Source organism: Aquila chrysaetos, chromosome 19, assembly GCF_900496995.4.
Source record: "Aquila chrysaetos chrysaetos chromosome 19, bAquChr1.4, whole genome shotgun sequence".
NCBI classification, from domain to species: Eukaryota; Metazoa; Chordata; class Aves; order Accipitriformes; family Accipitridae; genus Aquila; species Aquila chrysaetos.
Genome location: NC_044022.1, coordinates 5257764 through 5278093, shown reverse-complemented (window position 1 = coordinate 5278093; position 20330 = coordinate 5257764). Strand labels below are relative to the sequence as shown.

At 37.4% G+C, this 20330-nt stretch overlaps 1 protein-coding gene across 10 annotated transcripts in view; it reads left to right on the top strand.

Annotated features, from left to right (window-relative positions):
- PAN3 (poly(A) specific ribonuclease subunit PAN3) overlaps positions 1–20330 on the top strand; it is an 82828-nt gene that overhangs the window by 11955 nt on the left and 50543 nt on the right. For all 10 annotated transcript variants that reach the window (XM_041118410.1, XM_041118407.1, XM_041118408.1 and 7 more), the window contains 4 exons: positions 1624–1745; positions 11465–11531; positions 13082–13152; positions 15362–15424. In XM_041118410.1, coding sequence (XP_040974344.1) covers positions 1624–1745; positions 11465–11531; positions 13082–13152; positions 15362–15424 — 323 coding nt within the window. The remainder of the gene's footprint in view (positions 1–1623; positions 1746–11464; positions 11532–13081; positions 13153–15361; positions 15425–20330) is intronic.

Below are 20330 nucleotides of genomic sequence, written 5' to 3'. Positions count from 1 at the left end.
CTAGGGCATGGATAGTGGAGGGAGTTTTGTTTTCCTGTTCTCTCAACTAATTTTTAAAACTTAGAAAAAAAATGTTGTAATTCATAAGTAATTAGCATCTTTAAAGTTCCTTAGGTGTCTTCCTCAAACCTGCAGAGTATACAAATAATGTTGTAGATTTGGCAGCAAGACTTTAAGAATCTTTTCCACTTGCCAAGCCGGTATGTATTGCCACTGCGGATTTCAGTTTATTTGATCTCTCTCACATACAGCTCTTTGTTTGAGGTGCTGTTGGTGTTAGCCCTAGTTGGCTAGTTCGTACCGCTCCAGTCTCAGGGAGCGCAGCTGGGCAGCGTTTCCGTCTGTCTAGTATGGGTGCTGTTAGTCATTCCCCTCTTCCAGCCCTTCCTATGATTTCATCTGGCTGTACTTCTTCTGCTGTGTTTCCTGTGCCTACAGCATGGAAATGGCTCACCGGGTTATGTAGCCTCTTCTGGAGGGAAAATTCCCATTCTGATGAAGTTTGAGGGGTTAAAATCTGCATTCCTTTAGCTCCGCCACAAAGGTGCATTTTATTTCCTTTGAGGATTAGGATCAGGAAGTTGTTTCCGGGTGTCACCGGCTGGCTGCGAGTCCTCCCAGAAGTTCAAGTCGGATAGTTTGGTACAGGATGTTCTTCTGAGTTGGATGTGTGCCTTCTTACCTTGGAGCTACCAATTACTCATGCCTGTTGGCTTGCAGTGGCCTGGCCATACTGATTACTGTCTTTATAATTTGCTGTGGGTGTTTTTGCAGAAGCTTAATTTGAGGTGCAGCTTGTGTACCATTGTAAACTCTTTTTTTGTTATCGAAGTAATACCTGCTTGAGTGTTTTGTGTTCGTTATGACTGCTTCTTGTTGTGCTCTGCAGTTTCATAGTATTGAATTAATTTTTTTGTGGTTAAAGTACTGTACTTGTATGTCAAGGCCCTTGTTTCTAGACAGAGGATTAATTTCTTAGATCCTTCACGCTTGCAGTCTAAAAGACTTTTTCAGCCACATTTCACAAAATTGTTGCCGCTTTATGAAGTATGAGGTAATGAAAATAGTCTTATGCTCTGAATGAAGCTTCTAAAATGTTTGTGCTCTGCGTGAAAGAACTTGAGGTATTTTTAAATGTACATTTTTTGTGTGTTACCCTTTAAAAGAACCAGTACATCCAGTTAAAAACTCTACTCAACAGATATATTTCCAAGATGGGTATGCAAGAATATAGGTTTTCTTAAAATAAGCTTGCCTTCCAGGTTTTTTTAGTTGCTTTGTTTTCTTTCTGATATGATTACTTTCCTTGTTACTCTTGTTTCTAAAGTTCAAACTCCTCATCGGTTCTGTCAAAGCTTTTCAGTTTTCTGCCTCTTTCTGCATTTGTGCTGTAACTTCACGCTGCATATGCTGCCATTTAGCAATCTCTTTCATAAAGTTTCTTTTTAATTCTGTGCACTAATACGTTTTTAGTTGTTTTGCTGAGAAGATAGGTTTGAAATACGGTATTACCAACCTTGTCCTATTCTACCCCCCTGCCAAAAAATGTATGTGAGAGATATTAGCAAATAAACCCATGGTAAACTAAATTTTTTCTGAAACATTTTTCTTTTCTTCTTTTAGTTCCCGGAATAGATGGCGGTGGGTTAGCTGATGCTAGTCTCACAGATTCCTACTTTAGCACCAGCTTCATTGGCGTTAATGGCTTTGGAAGTCCCGCTGAAACAAAGTATCCCATGATGCAGGTAATAGCAGTGAATTGTATAGTGTTTTATTAGTTCTGGCTGGCGTTAACACCAGGAAGGGAAAACTGTTGAAGAGGCAGGAAAAATGGAGCCTTCTGATATGTGTCATCTGGTAGGATATACAGAGTATATACTCACTTTATTCGTGCAAATAGAAATGGAACAATATCATTGCTTTAAAAATAGTCTGGTTTTATTGGTACTTACCTGAGCTGTTGCATTGGGCTTTGCCACATATATTAGCGCTGCGTTCCTAGATTTCTCTTTAGGCTCATAGCTAATTTTGATAGCCATTTACTAAACAGATAAAAATTAGATTTTGAAACATTTCAAAGATCAAAAGTCACTGAAGCAAAATGTGAACTGTCAAACCTGTAAATTACTAGGCAAAAAATTCAGAATTTGTAAACTCAGTCTCTGGTGGTGTTCAGTGATGTTGAATTCTCATTTAAATATTCTTAAATGTGTTCTTGTATTTATAGTGTTCTGTAGATGTTGGCATAGGAACTCCCATGAGGTGGAATTTATTGTGTAGCTAGTATTATGCAAAATTTACAGCAAAAGACTGTCCTATTTAAAACCTGAATGAGTATCTACTGAATTAAAACATGAAGTACTACAATATCTCCCTCAAATTGTTAATGCTTTTTAAAAGCTGAGAAGAAGATGGTCTCTCCCTGTACTCAAAGGTTTAACAAACCAGTTTCTGGTCAATGAAAGAGAGCACAAGTTAAACAGTTCACACTGAGTCCTGACAATGACTCTCTTCTTTTATATCAAGGAAACTCTCCTTATGAGCTTACTTTGATCTCAGTTGTGGCTGTATTATGGATTGAAAAATAACTTAGCAAAAGGTGGGAAATAATTAGGTCTGTTGCCTTTTTTTTTTTTTTTTTTTAACTGCATGTTTTCAAGAAGCCTGGATTTTCTCCTTCAACAGAATTGCTAAAGTATGAAAATGTTTATTACTGACAGTGATGCATGATTTAAAAAGAAAAACTTTAACCTCTGATCCCGAAGTGTACTACTGAAGCTGGAAGTTGCAAATTTTGGTATCACTGAGATCAATAATTTTATCCTTTTAGCGCAAAGTCATTATGTTTTGTATCCTTAAGCTGTATTCTACAGCAACACTGATGTCTTTCATTATAACTGTTTCCTCTAGAAAGGCAATAAGGCATGCATCTAACATGAACGCTCATAGGATTTTTAAGTACTTTACTAATGCCTGTGAGATTACAGTCAAGGCATTGTGTTTCTCTGAGAAAAGAGAAGAAATTGATGTCCCTCTTACCTATTGAAGGCTAAGGAAAATTGCTACTGAAGAAGGATTTCATTAGTGTTGAGAAAGTGCTTACAGGCATTAAACTACAGTTTAAAAAGCATTCTTATATTGATTTTTTTTTTCCTTTGAATCATGTAATTTAAGGTCTTGTTTGCATAGGCAAAGATGGTAACGCTGTCTGTTTTGATTATGTGTCAGCTTCTAAATTAAGTCCATGCAGACAAAGATTAGCCACTTGGAATGTGGTTTTCCATGTCATTCAGCCCTTTGGAGAACAAGGCGAGGGAAAAAACTTAGTGACTTTTGCTTTAAATAATACTAACGCTTTATGGTTTGGAACAGAGACTTTAAATCTGATAGATTGGTAGTTGTGTCAAAGATATACCTTTTGCACTCTCTCTGAAATTTGCCCAGATTTTTGTCACTTGATTAAGCCTTTGCAAAACTGGTTTATATAGACCCACTGGAGACTTCCTTGATGTTAGATAATTTCCCAAAGATGTAGTCTGCATTGGCATGTTCCAGCTTGAGTACATTCTCACAGTTACAGCTCTGGCCTAATCTAGGCCTTGCCTGAACTCTGAGCGGGAATGCTGATCTGCTTCGTTTCCCTCTTTCCTTCCACTTCAGAATGAAGCAGCATGGAAGTGGATCTGTATTTAATGAAAAAGAGAGCTGCATCGGTGTTAATTGGAACAGAGGGGTATATAAGGGAAAAGAGACTTACGCTGTGGGCTTAGAGAAACTGAGCTGAAGATAAGTGAGTAAGGCACTAGGAAAGACTGAGCAAAGGGGCTGAAGCCGAGAGGAGACGTTAGTGGGACACTCACAGAATGGGGACTGGAATTGCACAAGTGAAATACACAGAAATTCGGCCAAAGAAAACAAGTTGGCATAATGCGAAGCTGGGGCAAAGTAGGGTGGAGAAAGCAAATCCATGTGCCTATTTCTCTCCAGGTCCTTGAATCAAACTAAAGGTACTGAAAATTTAATGTTCTGCCATCGATGAGACGTCAGAAGTTTTCTGTAAAATATCTCATTAGCTCTCAGTTTTGCTTTTGCAGTTGAAAACATCAGTTCCATCTATGAGTGACTTAGTCATCTCTGGTGGATATGTGCTGTTCACAAATAGATGCATCAGTGATGCAATATGGGGAAACTTTTTTGCTTGTTTTTTAAAACTGCGAAATTGCACAAACATGCAAATAAACACACCGCTAGAAAAACACTAGTGAGATACAGTTAGATGATAAGTTGCCAACGCAGCCTTGAGGTTATATATTGAGTTGTATTCCTCATAACATTGTATAATTTTTTCAGTGGGAAAATTATAAGTGGAACTTATTCAGGACACAAGATGCATGGTGCCTGTGTAATGAGCATCCATTTGATAGTCTAAGCGTTCGTCTTACAGTTCCATGCCTTACTTCTGCATGCTGTTCACATCCTTCTTGTGAAGACTGTTAGTTGGCAGTGTGCTTTCCTGTGCAGGTTACGATTATTGCATCCAACTTTGTGGAACGCTTCCCTTATGAAAGAATAAAGTAGTCTGCATTTTATAGAGGCATGGGAAGAAAAAGGATGGCAATTAAACAACACTCCTGCCCCCAACAGTGCTGGCAAACTACAGACCCCAGAGTTTTTGAAACTAACACATACAGCTGGAAGGTGAGGAATGGAGTTAATGACCACCTGTAGAAAGCTTGCTTCAAGTTGCTTAATGGGCCTCAATCTAGCAAAGATAGTAATAGAGTTAGTCTCTTCTCGGTAACACTCATTTTCTTTTACTGTGAGATAATCTTTCTGCAGTCCATGCTTTATTCACTAGTTACCTTCCAACATAATCATCAGGGATTTAGTAGATGAGTCTTCTTGACTATTCCTAATTAATCTCCAGAATGTATTTGTCATGTGCAGCAAATAAAATTGAGGTTTGTTGAAAAGAGTACGTGATTGTGTTTATTGGGGTTATCATAACACATATGTAATGGAGCCAAATTGCCTCAAGCAAAGCTATATCCAAATTTTGCTATCATCATGTTTTTGTGTGCAGTGCGTAATCTGTGTTACAGTGTTAAGTAAGCAGCAAAAGGAAGGAAAGTAAAAGTGGATTGTATCATGATGAATTGGAGAGAGGATGTGCTGCTTTGATCATAAATATTGTAGGTGACTAGTGGTCAACATTTCTGCAGAATGGGTATTTCTGACTCTGAGATTTCATTTGTATGTGTTGAAGAATATTTTACAATATCTAGAACATCTCATTGGGGTTAGATTAGTGATCAAGATGCAATTAATGGCAATTATCAGCTTGCAGTGGAAAAAAGGCATAAAAATCTTTGGTACAGTTCGGAAGAGGCAGGATTTTTGAAGTGGCCATGGCTCTAATTCTTCTTTTTTCTTCCTTTCTGAGAAATACCTCTTTCTCTCGTCCTTCCACTCCTCCAGCCTCAAAGGTCTTTGCTGCTAGCCAACCTTTCATTGCCCCCCATTGGCCTCTTCTGTTGTTACTAACTAGTTTCCTATTGATTAATAGTCTCCTGTCCTCATTGGTTTGCGCTTCCCTGTAATACAGTTTTGTTTCATATGTCTTTTCTTCCCTGAATCTGCATGTGCTTTCCTATACTACATTAGCCATATTGGCTTCCAGCTTATCAAAGTGTGTATTTTCTGTTTTCCCCTTCTCTAACTAATAACAGAACAGGCCTGCACAACACATGGCCCACAGGCTGCACGCTGTCCTCGAAGCTGTTCTTTTTCTTTTTGGCATAGCAGCAGCTGCCAAGAGACAGTCAGAGGTGTGGTTCAAGAAGCAGCTCATTGCTTTTGGCTTTCCCAGCAGTGAGGAGTCAGGAGCTGGCTGGCCGGGATGCCTCTGATGCTTGGCTGTTCGCTCAGTCGCTCTGCGTGTGCCACTTGGCTGGCTGGCGTCTGTGTTCCTCCGGCATCAGTGCTGCCCCTTGACTAGCTCGTGGCTTGATCAAAGATACAGGTGGTGTGGGAAGGAGCTTTAGTAGTATTATGTTGGGGTGTTAAAAGGATATTGTAGCAGGATGAGGCAGAGGAGTATCTTGATGTTAAAACTTAATGCCCTATTAGAATTGAGTAATTTGGTTGTAAGAGCATAAAACAGTGGAAGGTGTCTTCATGCACGTTGCTTCACAGAAATCAGGTTTTCCTTATTTTGATGGGATGAGATTCTTAAGTACGTGGCTTCCATTGGACTGCAGGTTATGTAGAAAGTAAGAATCACAACTTTTCAATTAATCACCCTAATCAAAATAAAAAACGGGGTAATAGTCTTCAGTGTTAAAGTTGGCAAGGCCAAGCAATGGAGAAGAATTGGTCTTGCTTACTTTCACCATGCTAATGTTGGTATACTAAGCATTCTTGAAAAGCCTGAGAAGTAGAGACCATGCTCACTTCAAAGCCTTGCAGCTGAATAAACACAAAGACCTTTGTTCCCATTGCTGCATCTGCCAAGAGTCGAGTAATAAAACTCTCCTTACAGCACAGAAGCTTGTAAATGTCTTCAATTTTTAACCATTGAGAACTGAGTGGAACTACAGACGTGCTATTTTAAATATAAAATTATGCAGTTGTTTACATAATGCTTTCTGAAGAAATCCAGTTGCTTTAGTTCAAACAGTTGAGTGGAACATGCTGTAGATGGTGCCAAATATGCTAACTGCCAAAGACAAGTTTTGGATTGTTTAGAAAGGAAACCAAAAGGTATCACCCTTTGTAGGTCACAGAATCTGACAACTAAACAATGATTTGTTTGGTTGTGACAATCTCATTTTTTTGCAGGATGACTTCTTTTATAGTCCAATTAACATTACTCTAAAAATTACAAAGAAATATTCTGAAATATGGTTCCAGTAGAACAGTACGAAGATGGAGAGAATAGCTTGTGACACACTACAAAATACTTTGAGATAACACACTTAGCACAGGAATGACCCTGAGGAAAATGCTTATTTTCTCAGGGCTAGGGCGGGGAATATGGAGACGGAGGGAACAAATGCCATCTTTTAGGTATTTTGGGGGGAAGAAATGGTGGAGAAGAAAGCAAAAACCCTCACTTGAGTTAAGTCTTGTAACATAAGCTATGTAAAACTAGATCTAATTGTGTGCAGCAAAGCTTTATTCATCCTCTATCTTGATGAGAATTTTGTCACTATATACTTTAGTGGAGGGAGATGAAAGCAAAGCGAACTTGTCTTAAGTGCGGCTATAATTCTGGGGTTTGCTACTGAACACTGAAGGGTGGAGGCAAGGTGGTGTATACCTTTAGAAGGTGGGAATATTTCTTGTAACACTTCTCTTCCTAGCATACTGCATGCACCAAGGAAGTATTGAAAAGAAGGTGCATGGTGTCTGTCGTGGTTTAACACCAGCTGGCAACTAAGCACCATGCAGCTGCTCTCTCGCTTCCCCCCCACCCCCCCAGTGGGATGGGGGAGAGAATCGGAAAAAAAAGTGAAACTTGTGGGTTGAGATACGGACGGTTTAATAGGACAGAAAGGAAGAAAGTAATAATAATGGTAATACTACTAATAAAATGTCAATAACAGTAATAATGAAAGGATTGGAATATACAAAACAAGTGATGCATAATGCAATTGTTCCCCACTCGCCAACTGATGCCCAGTTAGTTCCTGAGCAGTGATCGTCCCCCCTGGCCAACTCCTCCCCAGTTTATATACTGGGCATGACGTCACATGGTATGGAATACTCCTTTGGCCAGTTCGGGTCAGCTGCCCTGGCTGTGTCCCCTCCCGACTTCTTGTGCCCCTCCAGCCTTCTTGCTGGCTGGGCATGAGGAGCTGAAAGATCCTTGACTTGGTATAAACACCACTTAGCAACAACTGAAAACATCAATGTGTTACATTATTCTCATGCTAAATCCAAAACATAACACTATATCAGCTACTAGAAAGAAAATTAACTCTATCCCAGCCAAAACCAGGACGCGATCCTGGGCTGCGTTAGGTAAAGCATTGCTAAGAGGTCAAAGGAGATGATTCCCTCTGCTCAGCACCGGTGAAGTCACGCCTGGAGTGCTGGGCTTCTCAGTACACGAGAGATGGGGACATACTGGAGAGAGTCCATTGAAGAACCGTGAAGATGATGAGGGGATTGGAGCATCTCTCCGGTGAGGAAGGGCTGAGAGAGCTGGGACTGTTCAGCCTGGAGAAGAGAAGGCTTAGGGTAGATCTCATCAACATATATAAATACCTGAAGGGAAGGTGCAAAGAGGATGGAGTCAGACTCTCTTCAGTGGTGCCCAGTGACAGGACCAGAGGCAATGTGCACAAACTGAAATACAGGAGGTTAGCCCTGAGTGTCATGAAACACTCTTTCACTGTGAGGGTGACTGAGCACTGACACAGGTTGCCCAGGGAAAACACAAATAACAAATAGTACTTGGGTTTTCTTTCTTTCTTTTAAGACATATTCAGCGTGACTTGATAAAAATCAGATACAGGAATAACCTTCATTAAGACTAAATGTATTTGGGTGTGGTAGAATTTTTAATATTAAAACAGTTTAAAAATCCTTTCCTGATTACATGCAGGTCTTCTTACCTTAACATTATTCATAGAAGCTTGTGCATGTGTAATAAAAGTGAGCAAAATGAAAAATTCATGAAAGAGAGAGGTGAAGTGGGAGGTTTTTAACCTCATTCAAGGTGCAGCTTACAAGCAGTTTTTAAAGCAAGAGCTGCCCATGAACGGTGAGAGAAGCTTTGGTTTTTCAGAATCCTGGTTCATGTAAAATACATTTGCACCTTGAACAAGACTTGACTTTGTTAAAAGCACGGTTCATGTTCATAGGCTTTGTTTGTACTGTGCTTTCAGAATTCTGAACAACGTGTTCTATAGCAATGTCTTGTGTGCACTATATGTTTATAGTGATCATATCAGCACTGATTTTCATCATCACAGTCACCTATTAACATTGCAAGTCTGTTGATTGAATGTTTAACTCCTGTACTTGAAGAAGTAGAATATTGATGGCATGAAAGTGCTTGGTTCCACGTTTAAGCCATACGCTTAACCATCTTTGATACCAACCCAGATCTCAATATCATATTTATCCCCGTTCTGACAGACCATTACCTTGTGCATTAAAATCATTATGAAAATCTGAGTGGTATAAAATGGACATTAACACTATTTTTATCTACACCTGGACAAATTTTGTGCAAATCTGAAAGGTTCCCTTTAGGAAATTTCTTCCTAAACCACTCTCTCTTTTAAGGATCAGTGTGGATGTATCAAATGCCAAGAAAAGATGCATAATAGGGATGCTTTTCAAATATATGTGAAAAACTATTTAACTTCTTTCCATTGCTTAGTCAGGAAGGAAATATGACATACGAGTAGTTGAGCTACTATAATCCAGAAATTATTTATTTTGATGTATTTTTATTCCTACTTTGATGATGGCGGACAGTAGGATGAACATCCCTGAACTTGGGCAAGATTGTTAACTTAGTGTGGGTCTCCCAAAGTGTTACCTTGTTTTGTAGAAATAAGTAAACTTTGTTTCCCTAGAGGCATCCCTTTTGTGTAAATATTTAATTGTTGATCACTAACCTCTTAGTGAGAGTTACATTGTGTCGGTGTCAGTGCAGTATATTTAGGAACGAGACACGTGGCATCAAAATAAGGGAAGAGCATATAGCAAACAGCTTTCTTCATTTAAGTCTTGAAAAAGCTGAAGGTTTACATAGTATTTACATGTGTACATATGTTACACATATTGCCCTAGGACATCTGCATGTGCTATAGTTCTGCTTCATACAGTACTACGTACTTGTACTGAATGAAGAGTTGTATCAGAGAAGCCTGAATGATTGTAGAAAGCTTGCTGTAGCAATGGAGCACAGATAATGGCAATAATACATGGGGGAATAAAGCATTGAGGGATTGAGCATGTTGAGAGGATAACATTTGAAGATACCTGCTGAAGTACCTAAATTTTACCAAAACTTCCTTCAAGTTACTTTTCTAATAGTGCAGGCTATTTTTTTTACAACTTACTTTCCCCATAAAAACTACTTTACACAATCTATTTGTTCTTTTAGATGCAAGTATTAAAAGCTGCAGCTTCTGGTGAAGTCAGTGGTAGTATGAAAACTGAAAATGTTGAGAAACGTGAATTGCAGTAGGTTTACAGTTCTACCATACTGGATAACACTCCAGCTTCTGGTGGTTCTCCTCTGTTCTTACCAAATTTACTCCAGAATATTGGTCTTTCTAGTCAAGAATTAGATGAAATGGCGTTGAAGTATAACGTAGTAAGCTTCTTGCCCTCTGCCACCAACGTTGAGATTGGCCGTGGAAAAACATAAGCATAAAGAGCAACTCCAGTGACCAGTTTTGAGTCTTAGTCTGTGTGTAGACTACTAAATTAAACATGCCTGGAAACTTTCCTTGATGCTTAGGGCCAGCTGGCACAAAATGGCCTGTTTGTGCTGGTGTAAACTCACCCGGTAAAGCAGAGGCTGCATGCAAACTGTCTATTTGAAGGGATCTCAAACCTTTTCACTGCTGAATAGTGCCTGGAAATTGGCGGGGAGACTCCTGGTTGATGTGGGCCAAAAGCATGCCAGGGAATATTTTAACAAATTACTGGTTGTCTCTCTCGGTGATGGAGAACACTTCCTGACCTTGCCTTGCTTTTCTTCTCACACTTTTTCTTCCTGTTGGGAGAGTGGTCAAAGAAAATAATAGGCAGGAATAAGAAGAGACACTTTTGAACTTCTCTATCAAAGCAGTGGTAGCTCTTAGAGCAGTACTGCCCCACTTAGTCCAGTTTATTGCTAGCCCATATCTCTAGAGGAATGTAGGAGAAGCAGGTGGAGCCTAGGAGGAATGCTGAGAGGGTTTCAGGTGTCCTGCTGGCTTAAAAGAATCGCGTGATTTTGCTGAAAGGTCTCAAAAGGTTCTTTTGTTTTTAAAAATAATCTGTCAAATGCTATACTAATTTGAGTATTTTTCCTTGGAAAAGTTTCATGTTGTGATGATAGTGTATAATAAAGGGAGGAGTTGTTTCAGGAGTAACAGCGTGAAAGAATGTTTAAAGGAGATAAGCCAATTACTTATCTAACATTTTGACAACGTACAGGAAGAGAACCATAGGTTTGGTAGACCCTCCCAAGTTAGAAGAAGTTAATGAAGATAGTGTTTTGTTTTAATATACAGTCATTTTTGGTTTGCATTGCTCTCCTGTGAAATGCTTTATTTTACTAAATGTTTTTGTCAACTGCAAATCACTGTCTGCTTAGAGTATTTACTAAATGGGAAATGAGCATAGGTTTTGTAGTCTGTTCTTAAAACTTTCTAAATGTCATCCCCAATGCCCTCGCTTAGTCTTTTATAGCTTTATTTTACATGTACACTTTTGTGTTTTATTTTTGCAGAGGATGACAAATAGCAGCAGTTCCCCTAGCCTTCTCAATGACAGTGCCAAGCAGTATGCAGGCCATGGTAAGTACTTTTAAAGTAATACATATAAAAGTATGTTTGCAAATTTGAGATTCAGTTTCGCAAAACTGAGGTTTAAGGGAGTTGTTTTTTCTCCTCTGATTTGATGTGAGATGCAGTAGAACTTTATTTTTTTAACAGTAGTATATTGTGTGATTACTTTTAATACAAATCTGAAGTGCTACTGAACTCATAAATTTCCAGCCTTCTCTTTGCTCCAGTGGGGAAAAACTAAAAAAAAAGTCATTATTGTTGATGTTATCATTGTCACTTCAAGTGAAATGCTAGTTTGGTTATCCACTGTAAAGCACTGATAGCTTGAGCAGTTATGTTGCTCCGCAATAGTATTGTGCTTTTCAAGTAAAATAAAACTTGTGCTTTTCAAGTAAATTATTGTGTGGAATGAATGTACAGGCTTTTATTCTTAAATTCAGGGTATACGGGTTTTGTGAAATGTATCACATAACTGATGATTTTTAATAGGTATTAAGTTTTGTCTTGTAAGCGGTACTTTACCTCTTAGAATTTTTTCCCTGCTACAGGGAACATGGTTTTCAACTGAACAAAATGTCTCTATAGTGCAGGCCTACATACTCACTAAAGAGGGTACTACTCCCTTTTGGCAAGGGCATGCATTTAAAATATGTTTCTGCTCTGAAAATTGCTGTGTGAATGACGTTCTAGAACTCCATTTGCATGTCTGACCCTGCAGCTAGTCTACTTACTAGGGTTTTAATTTTTTAAGCATGGTAGTAACTACTATAAAATTAACTTGCTTGAAAGTCGAAATTTGTAGGGTTTTTTTTCTTTTTTCTTCCTCCTGGTTCATTTCCAGTAGGTTTTGTGATTAATTCTGCTTCTTTTGTCCCACTGAACAATTAGCTATTCAAGGCAGTGGAGATCTCCAGTTTTAAATGCAGTTGGAGTTTGACTGTGACAGGCCAAATAGCGATGGTGATGCATGCGAAGGAGAGAAACCAGTTTAAATTCTGTTGTGTCTCAGGTCCTTTTCTTCCCCCTGCCTCCTGCCCTGCCAAGCTGTGCTTCACTTGCAGAATTACCCTTTTAAGGAGTATTGATGCATGTTGAAGAAAGTGTTTCATCAAAACACTGATGTTTACAGCTGGCAGTCCTCTGCTAATTTGACAGCTCTGCCCATGCAGTTTGGAGTTTTAAGTTGCGTCTCTGATTGTTATTCAGTTTTTGGTGCTTCAACTCTGGAAAGGATGCATAGGGACAAAGAAAAAGCAACAGAAAGCTACTAACAGAATGTAGACTTCTGCTACCCTTAGTTCTGATTTAAATTTGTGCAGAGCAGTGACAGGACAAGTAAGATCCGCATCGTTAGTTGTAAGACTATGTTACACAGAAGATTACTAATTTCAGGTAACTGGAGATGAAGGCTTTGGAATGTTAGATGGACGTTAAATAGTGTGGTTGCTAAACTTAGTTTTATCAAAAGGATTTTTTCCATACAGAAATAAGTTAAAAAATGTAAAATTTCTTTTTAATATTAGAGATATATAACATGTTGGTTTACATTCTTTTTACAGATCCACTAACTTCACCAAATTCATCCTTGTTTAATGACTTTGCTGCCCTCAGCGTGTCTCAAAGGAGGAAGGTAGGCAACAACTAAATCTTAAGTAGCGTATTTGTATATGAGTTGACAGGGAAGGAAGATCTGGAATAACTTGAAATGCTAGGTGAAATAAGGATGATTCTTCTAATGTTACTAGATTTATTTTAATATGTTGCTGCCAATATAAATAAGATGTTACTACTTCATTTTTGCTACACCAGATCAGACTGCTGCTGCTATTAAGAAATATTCCAAGCACTTGTAAACTGAACTTTATAAGAATGCTTTGGATATGAAAATTAGGACATAGCCCATTGAATTTGAAAACAAATTGTTTTTATTGTACTGAGGCACAAGCCACCTGCAAGCCTTTATGGCAACAAGTTCTGAATACGTTAAGAATCATTACCTCGTTTATTTGTACATAATGTGAAAGTAATTCTTACAGTTTGAAATGCATTTAGTTTAAAAGACACTCTATGATATTGTTGGGAAACTGGGGTTTGGGATTTTTTTCCCCCTCTTAACCTGTATTGAGAAATCTCTCTCTTGCTGAGGGCTAGACAGCATCTTCAGACACCTTTGACCTGCGCCGACACAGGTTGTGGTGTTTTCCAATTATGCACTTACAAATGCAGTGGCTGGAATAAGAGACAAAAGTTTGGTTACACCAGAGTTCTTTCTCATTTTTGTAAACTGTGGCTTATCAAAAAAAGACATTGTCTTGTCCCAACCAGTTATCAAATTTACTTTCACTGACTTTCATGATTTACTACTTTTCTTATTAGCCACATGATCCTGAACTTTCCTGTAGCTGATAATGCATTGTCCTGAAAGCGAGCTACATCAGCATGCTTGTGACTTTTCATAGAGCTTCATTTGTGTGTTGGCAATTGGGAGCTCTGTATCATTCCTGCAGGTGAAGATTGAGCTTAAAGATAATTACCATCGCTGGCCCATCAGATTAATGTTCCTTGAAATGAAATGCTGTTGTAGAATGTTAATTTCCTAATATTATGATGTATCCAAACTACATGGAATCTCTGAATTGCCTTTTTCCTTAATGCCAGTATAGCACACTGGAAGTTGGATGTAAACAACTATAAATGTGTTGGTTTATGCACTTACTGAGGATAGTAAGAATGAAAATAAGCATACAGTCCTTTTTAACACAGTCTGCAAGAACTATATATATACATACACACACACCCCCTATGCATGTGTGTGTGTGTGTTTATGTATATAAACCACATGCACCAAAGAAAATGAACTATCATACAGAAGTATTGCCGGAGTGACCACTGCCTCTAAAAATTACTTCAAAGTTAATTAACAGTACAAAATGAAAACAAACCAATTAGTGTTTGAGTCTAAAGCTCAAATAACTCAAAAGCTCAATTACTAATGTAGAATCTTTTCTGACTTGGTCCCTTTTATCCCCAAGAAAAAAATCAGCAAATTAAGCCACTTGCTGCTAAAATAGTATCAAGAGAAAGATCTAGCTGTGAAACTGATTGACTTGGATTTTTTCCAATTAATATTTCAGACTAAACTGGCATTAATTAAACAAGGTTTGTATTTTAGTTTGCATATTAATAATTTATTGTTTATGACTGCTATTTTGTAATGTAAGTTTGTATAAAAGGTTGTTAAGAATGGGGATTGAGCTGTCTAAAATCTAGGCATCCAGGCTCCCTCTATAGTCAGCAGAGAGAGATGAGCAGCTTAAAGGAACGTTCAGCTCACACTGAGAAAAGTATCTTGGGAAAGACTAGATGTCAGTAACTCCTTTAAGTGGATAAAAATTGATGGCTAAAGTTATGAGAAATCAATCACACTTTTCTGACTGACTTTTACTACCAGACGATACATTGCAAATAGTCGTGGATGTAGTTTCTTAATATTTTTAGTATTTTTTGAGTACAATATTCAAATTGAATAAAGTGATTTCCTCAAAAGCACTAAATGCTTTAGTACTGGGTATTTAACGTCTTGTGTGATTTCTTCCCACCCCAGTAACTGGAATTTATTTAGAGCTTGAGCAATGTGATTTATCAGGCCAGTGCTTGATGCCTGCTGTAACACAAGATTGATAGCCTGCTAGAAGTGTATGCTTCTGTTCATTGACTCTGAAGGGAGCCTTGGTGACTAGCTCAAATGTAGATGTTTACAACATCTACTATTTGAGAAAAAAACCTTTCTGTTTTCTTGCTAAAAGCCCAGGGCTAAGGTTTTGTTTGTTCTGACCTAGCTGGCAAAACCAGCATTTCCTTCGTTTATCACTGACTTGGAGGACAGATATAATACAGTCTTGGTAAGTGAATAAAGAGTGATCACTTTCATTTACAAATTATAATTGTGATATTTTAAATATTTAGAACTATTAAGTTATTTGCAACTATGTAAAAACTGCATGTTTGTGTTGTGTAAAACCGTGAATAGTTTCTGTAAAAGCATGTAATATGTAGGTGTGTTAAGCAAGGAAGTTAAGTTTATTAACTTTTATTGTCTCTGGGTATTGCTGATCATATTATCCTGGCAGCCCTTTAACAATGGGCAAGCCATATAGACATAAATATTTTATATCAATAAAATATTAAAGATAAGACTTGATGATTATAATTGTGAATATCTTTGCTTTTTAATTAGACAGCTTTTTTGAACCTAGCTGGTGTGACTGGGCTATTTAAGTTGCTTATGATTATTTTGATGTTTAAAGACATTCTACCTCTTGTTTAAAAAGTAAACATAGTCTTTGAATTTTTATGAACATTCTTGAGGTTATTTTCTCTGTTTAGAAATTATTAAACTGCATTTCAATTTTAGATTTCAGGAAAGCTAAGATTACTATTTAAAGACATTTTTATAGGATACTTAAAATGAAATCAAAGGAGCTAAGTATTTCTGTAGATGGAGCCTTGGTGGAGGTTCTGTCAACTATAAAACCTTCTGGATTTACTGTCCGCTTGTTGTAACTCCACATGCAGTAAGACAAGCAACCTTAAAGTGAATTTCCTATAAGAGATTTCCAGGTAAGTATTAATCTACAATGCACAAATAGGATTTGTGAAGCATGGAACAAAAGCTAGAGTTAGTAATAGACTAACCCTCTTTCTTGAGAATAATGATGTCACACTTACTTCATTTTTCAAATACATGTTATGCTTGTTAAAAGTAGGGTTGCATTTTGAACTTGAACTTCTTGGGTGTTTTTCCTAAATTGGCTTTAGCCATTATCTAGAAAAATGCTCCCCTCTAAACCCTGAAACGATCTGGCTGGAAAACTCCTTGCATTCATTTTGGTGGTTCTGGTAAACAGCTGATAAAAACATGTGCGACATAACCGATTGGAATCTGTTGCCAAGGGAAGGGCAGCTTAATGCACTAAAAAGAAAATATGTGATGAAACTTTTGTTTGAATTTGCTCTGAGACTGTTGCCACCAATCCAGGCTAAAGGGTTCCCCTACTTGTTACTGGTCAGCCTTACAGGATAGTGAAAAGCATTGCTTTTACATTTTGCTTTGTTTTTTCATACCTTCAATCCTCATGAAAACTGAACTCTTCTGAAAAGTTCCTAACATTGGTTTATTTCCATTTCATCTTTTTAATTGTTCAGTCACACCTAGAGGAGGGCGATTAAGGTGAGAACCATTGTTAGTCCACAGTCTGCAAGGAGTAAACCAACTGCTGTAGTGAACAACTTTCAATACAATTTGAATGCTGTTTCATATGTATTTTGAAGAAATATTTTTTTTTTTAGACTCCTTCCATTTGTTTTAGGTGAGTAAAAGCCAGGACCAAAAGACTTAACTAGATTACAATGGAAAGTGTAAGAGAGATTATTTGGACTGAAAGTCACCCAGAACAGGGTGCTGCTGTTTAGTGCTCTCTATGGAGATTTACAGCAAGTAAGACTGGACAGCAGACTTGTTTAATTTGTATACTTTGATCAGCAGTCATAAATGTGCAGAGAAAATGATTTTGAAACAAAAGACTTGCCTGTAAGCCTAGTCTGCATAAATGCAAGCTTTTTAACGAGTACAAGGAGAATTTCCCCTCTCATGTTAAAAGAAAACAATAAGGCTAACTTCAGGTCCTGTGGAAACCACATTCTTAAAACCTAAACTATTGCTAGTTTATTTTTGAGTGTCCTGTCCTCCATCTAGTTTTGTTACTTGTTGGGAAGCTGTATTTCTCTCCAGCCTCCCATCTCCAGCTCTATCTTGACACCTCTGATACCTGATCTTTATCTTGCTCAGTGGTGTTCATTGAAAAGCCATGTGTGCCGTGTTTGGTCTTGCTGTATTTATCGTTAATGAAAATGTGCCGAGACAGTTGGTTTGTGTTTCATAGCCTCCTGAATACCATCTCAGAAGCGTGAATCGTGTTCTGAGAAGTTGAGGGGTCATTACCAAACACCACGTCATGTCACTGTGTTGTAAACTGCAGAATTATGGCTGCGCAGACTTTATAATGTACCTGGGCTAAATTTATATTTCAAACTTGAAATTTTCCTTCTGGGATTATACACCCCTACTGCAATAATTAAACATTACAGTTTCTAAGTGATGCAAAAAAAAGTTGTTGCAGGAATATAGAAAGACAGACTATGCTTCTAGAGAAAACTAATAAATGTTTGCAGGTAGTATGATGTTTACCTTGGTCTAAAATGTGTTTTAAGGGTATGATATCATTTAACATTTTTCTTTAGAATAGTTAGTTATTGGAATTGTTCCTTGGTTGTGTGCTCTTGCTGTCTTAGTAATTACTGCATAGTATTTTTCGTTTTTAAGTGTGACATGAGAGAATATATTATTCACATTCATTTTTGTGTACGGATTAGTGATCATTGTGTTATGTAAGAAATCAAATTATTAAAGCACTTCCTTTTAGAAATATGTAACATTTTGACATTGATGAGGAGTTGTCATATTTTTGTTGCCTCATCCTATTGTGTATTTGAAGGAAAAGGGCAGAATAAGTTGACTGCATAGCGCAGCACTTACCTTAGAATTGCATTAAAAAGACCTGTGCTTGTTTTGGTTTTGTATCTAAGCAGGTCAGATATATGTTATGACCTACAGACATCTAAAACTTTAAACGCTACCCTCCCTCCCCATTTTTAAAGCATAACTTTACAGTTGGCCACCTAGACTTTGTCAGGTGCAACTTACAAGCTGAAGCAGTTAACTACAAGTGTAACTTTAATGTGCAAGATGCTTTTGCTTACATTTACAAGCTTTATTTGATTCTTTGTATGCCAAAGTGTATGTAGTCTTTAAGAGTGATATGCAGTAAAATAATTGAAAGATTTTTTTAAGCTTGTGCACACATTTGTTGAAGACACTATGAAAATATTAAAAGCAGCTAGAAAATAATACCAATTTTCAGAAATCATGTGCTTAGTACAGACCAGAGTAAAAGTTGCATCAGTCTTTAGTTCTCTTTTAGCTGTATTTTTGATTCTTAACTGTGCATCACTTTTCCACTATTTTTATAAGTAATATAAAAACTTCTGGCCTATTAGAAAAGAGACCTTTAAACATAAAAAACCTGTAGTTTGCCCACTGGGTGCCCCTTTAGCAATGGAGTTTTTGAAAGTATATCTTGTGGTAGTGGTACTCTGGCAAGTCTTCACTACATAGTTAGATCTGCTCTAATGATGGTGGAAAAAAGCCTGCTTTTTCACCAGCTTATTTCAATTCAGCAGGTGGTATTATTTTCTTAGTAAAGAACTTAGTATAACTACATCTGTGCTAGGTTTTAGCTGTTGTGGTAATTTATACCTCATCCAACCTTGCTAGGCTGCAGAATTGATGAGAAAAGATTTGACTTAGATATGTCAGTTTTCCTTAGCTCCTTCTGAACGCTTCAAGATTTTCATGTCTTCAGCATACATGCTCATGAAATACACTTTTTAGTGTGTACACCTGAAAAGTTTTACTTAGCTATGGTTTAAAATGCATAATGTAATGCCTGATCTGTTGCAGCTTTTGTTCTCAAATTTGATTCAACTGAGAATGTATGGTTGTTTTTTTTTTTGCAGTGATCATGTATGTTGCTTTGGAATAAGACCTATTTCCATGCCAAATTGCACATTTTAGTTTTCTTTGGGTAGAAGAATCTTTTTTGTTTGTCTCTGCATGATACTTTTCAACTAGTGAAAGTTGTTTTATCCCCAGCCCAACCCAGGGTTTCATGAACAATTTAAAAAAAGGCTTCCAGATGGAAGGGTGGCTAGTCTGTAAGTTCATGTAATTTCAATGTATAACATTATAAACTTAAAAATTATAAACATATAAACATTATAAATGTTAGCAATACTCTTCCTTTTTTCATAAAAAAGAAAAAAAAAAAAAACACCCAACAACAAACACCAAAAAACCTGTTGACCAGGTTCCTATGCCTTTTTTTGTGGACATCAAAGTAAAAAAATTGGTTTCAACCATCAGAAGTTGAGATACAGAAAACGAGTATTGTCTGCCTCTCTACCAGTGAGAGGTTGTAATGGAAGAGGAAAGAGTATCTCGGTTAGCAACAAACCCAAACCACAGGAAGGGGTTTTGTACCTCTATTGGCCATAAAACTTAAAAAGTAACAACAAGACAACTTCTTGCTTTCATATTACCAGCTTGCAAATCTGTTAGGATACTCCTGGCGACTATACCTAATGTTCAGGTCTAACACCTTGTAGAACTCACTACTAAATCCAGTTACACAGTTGCAATCACAATTAAGATGCTTCTTAGCTGATTGTGCCTGTATAGGGATTCTGCCTGGACTTTTGTGCTTTCCCTCAATAACATATTGAAGTTCATATCCATAGCTTAGCTGCGTGTTTCAAGTACTGTCTTACTCCAGCTAATTAGTTATGGCTGTTGGGTGAAAATAGCAATGATGATACCAACGGCTTGTAGTTAACTTTTAGTTTTCAAGACATAATACAACAAAACTTGGTTCTTTTTCAGTAGACTAGCATCCTAGCTGAGTGTTTAACACCTTTTTCTAATGGTCTCTTTGCCACTAACTTCTGTTGAAAAACTGAAGTCTTACAAAACAAATCAATGTTTAAACTTAAATTGCATCTATTGCTTAATTTTGTTACAAGTAGTACAAGGAAGATATGATATTGTATACCTGATCTTTCCTGTCTGACAATGTAATATTTATTATAATCTGATTGTACATTGCAGATACAGTCAACTCCCTGTACAACAGA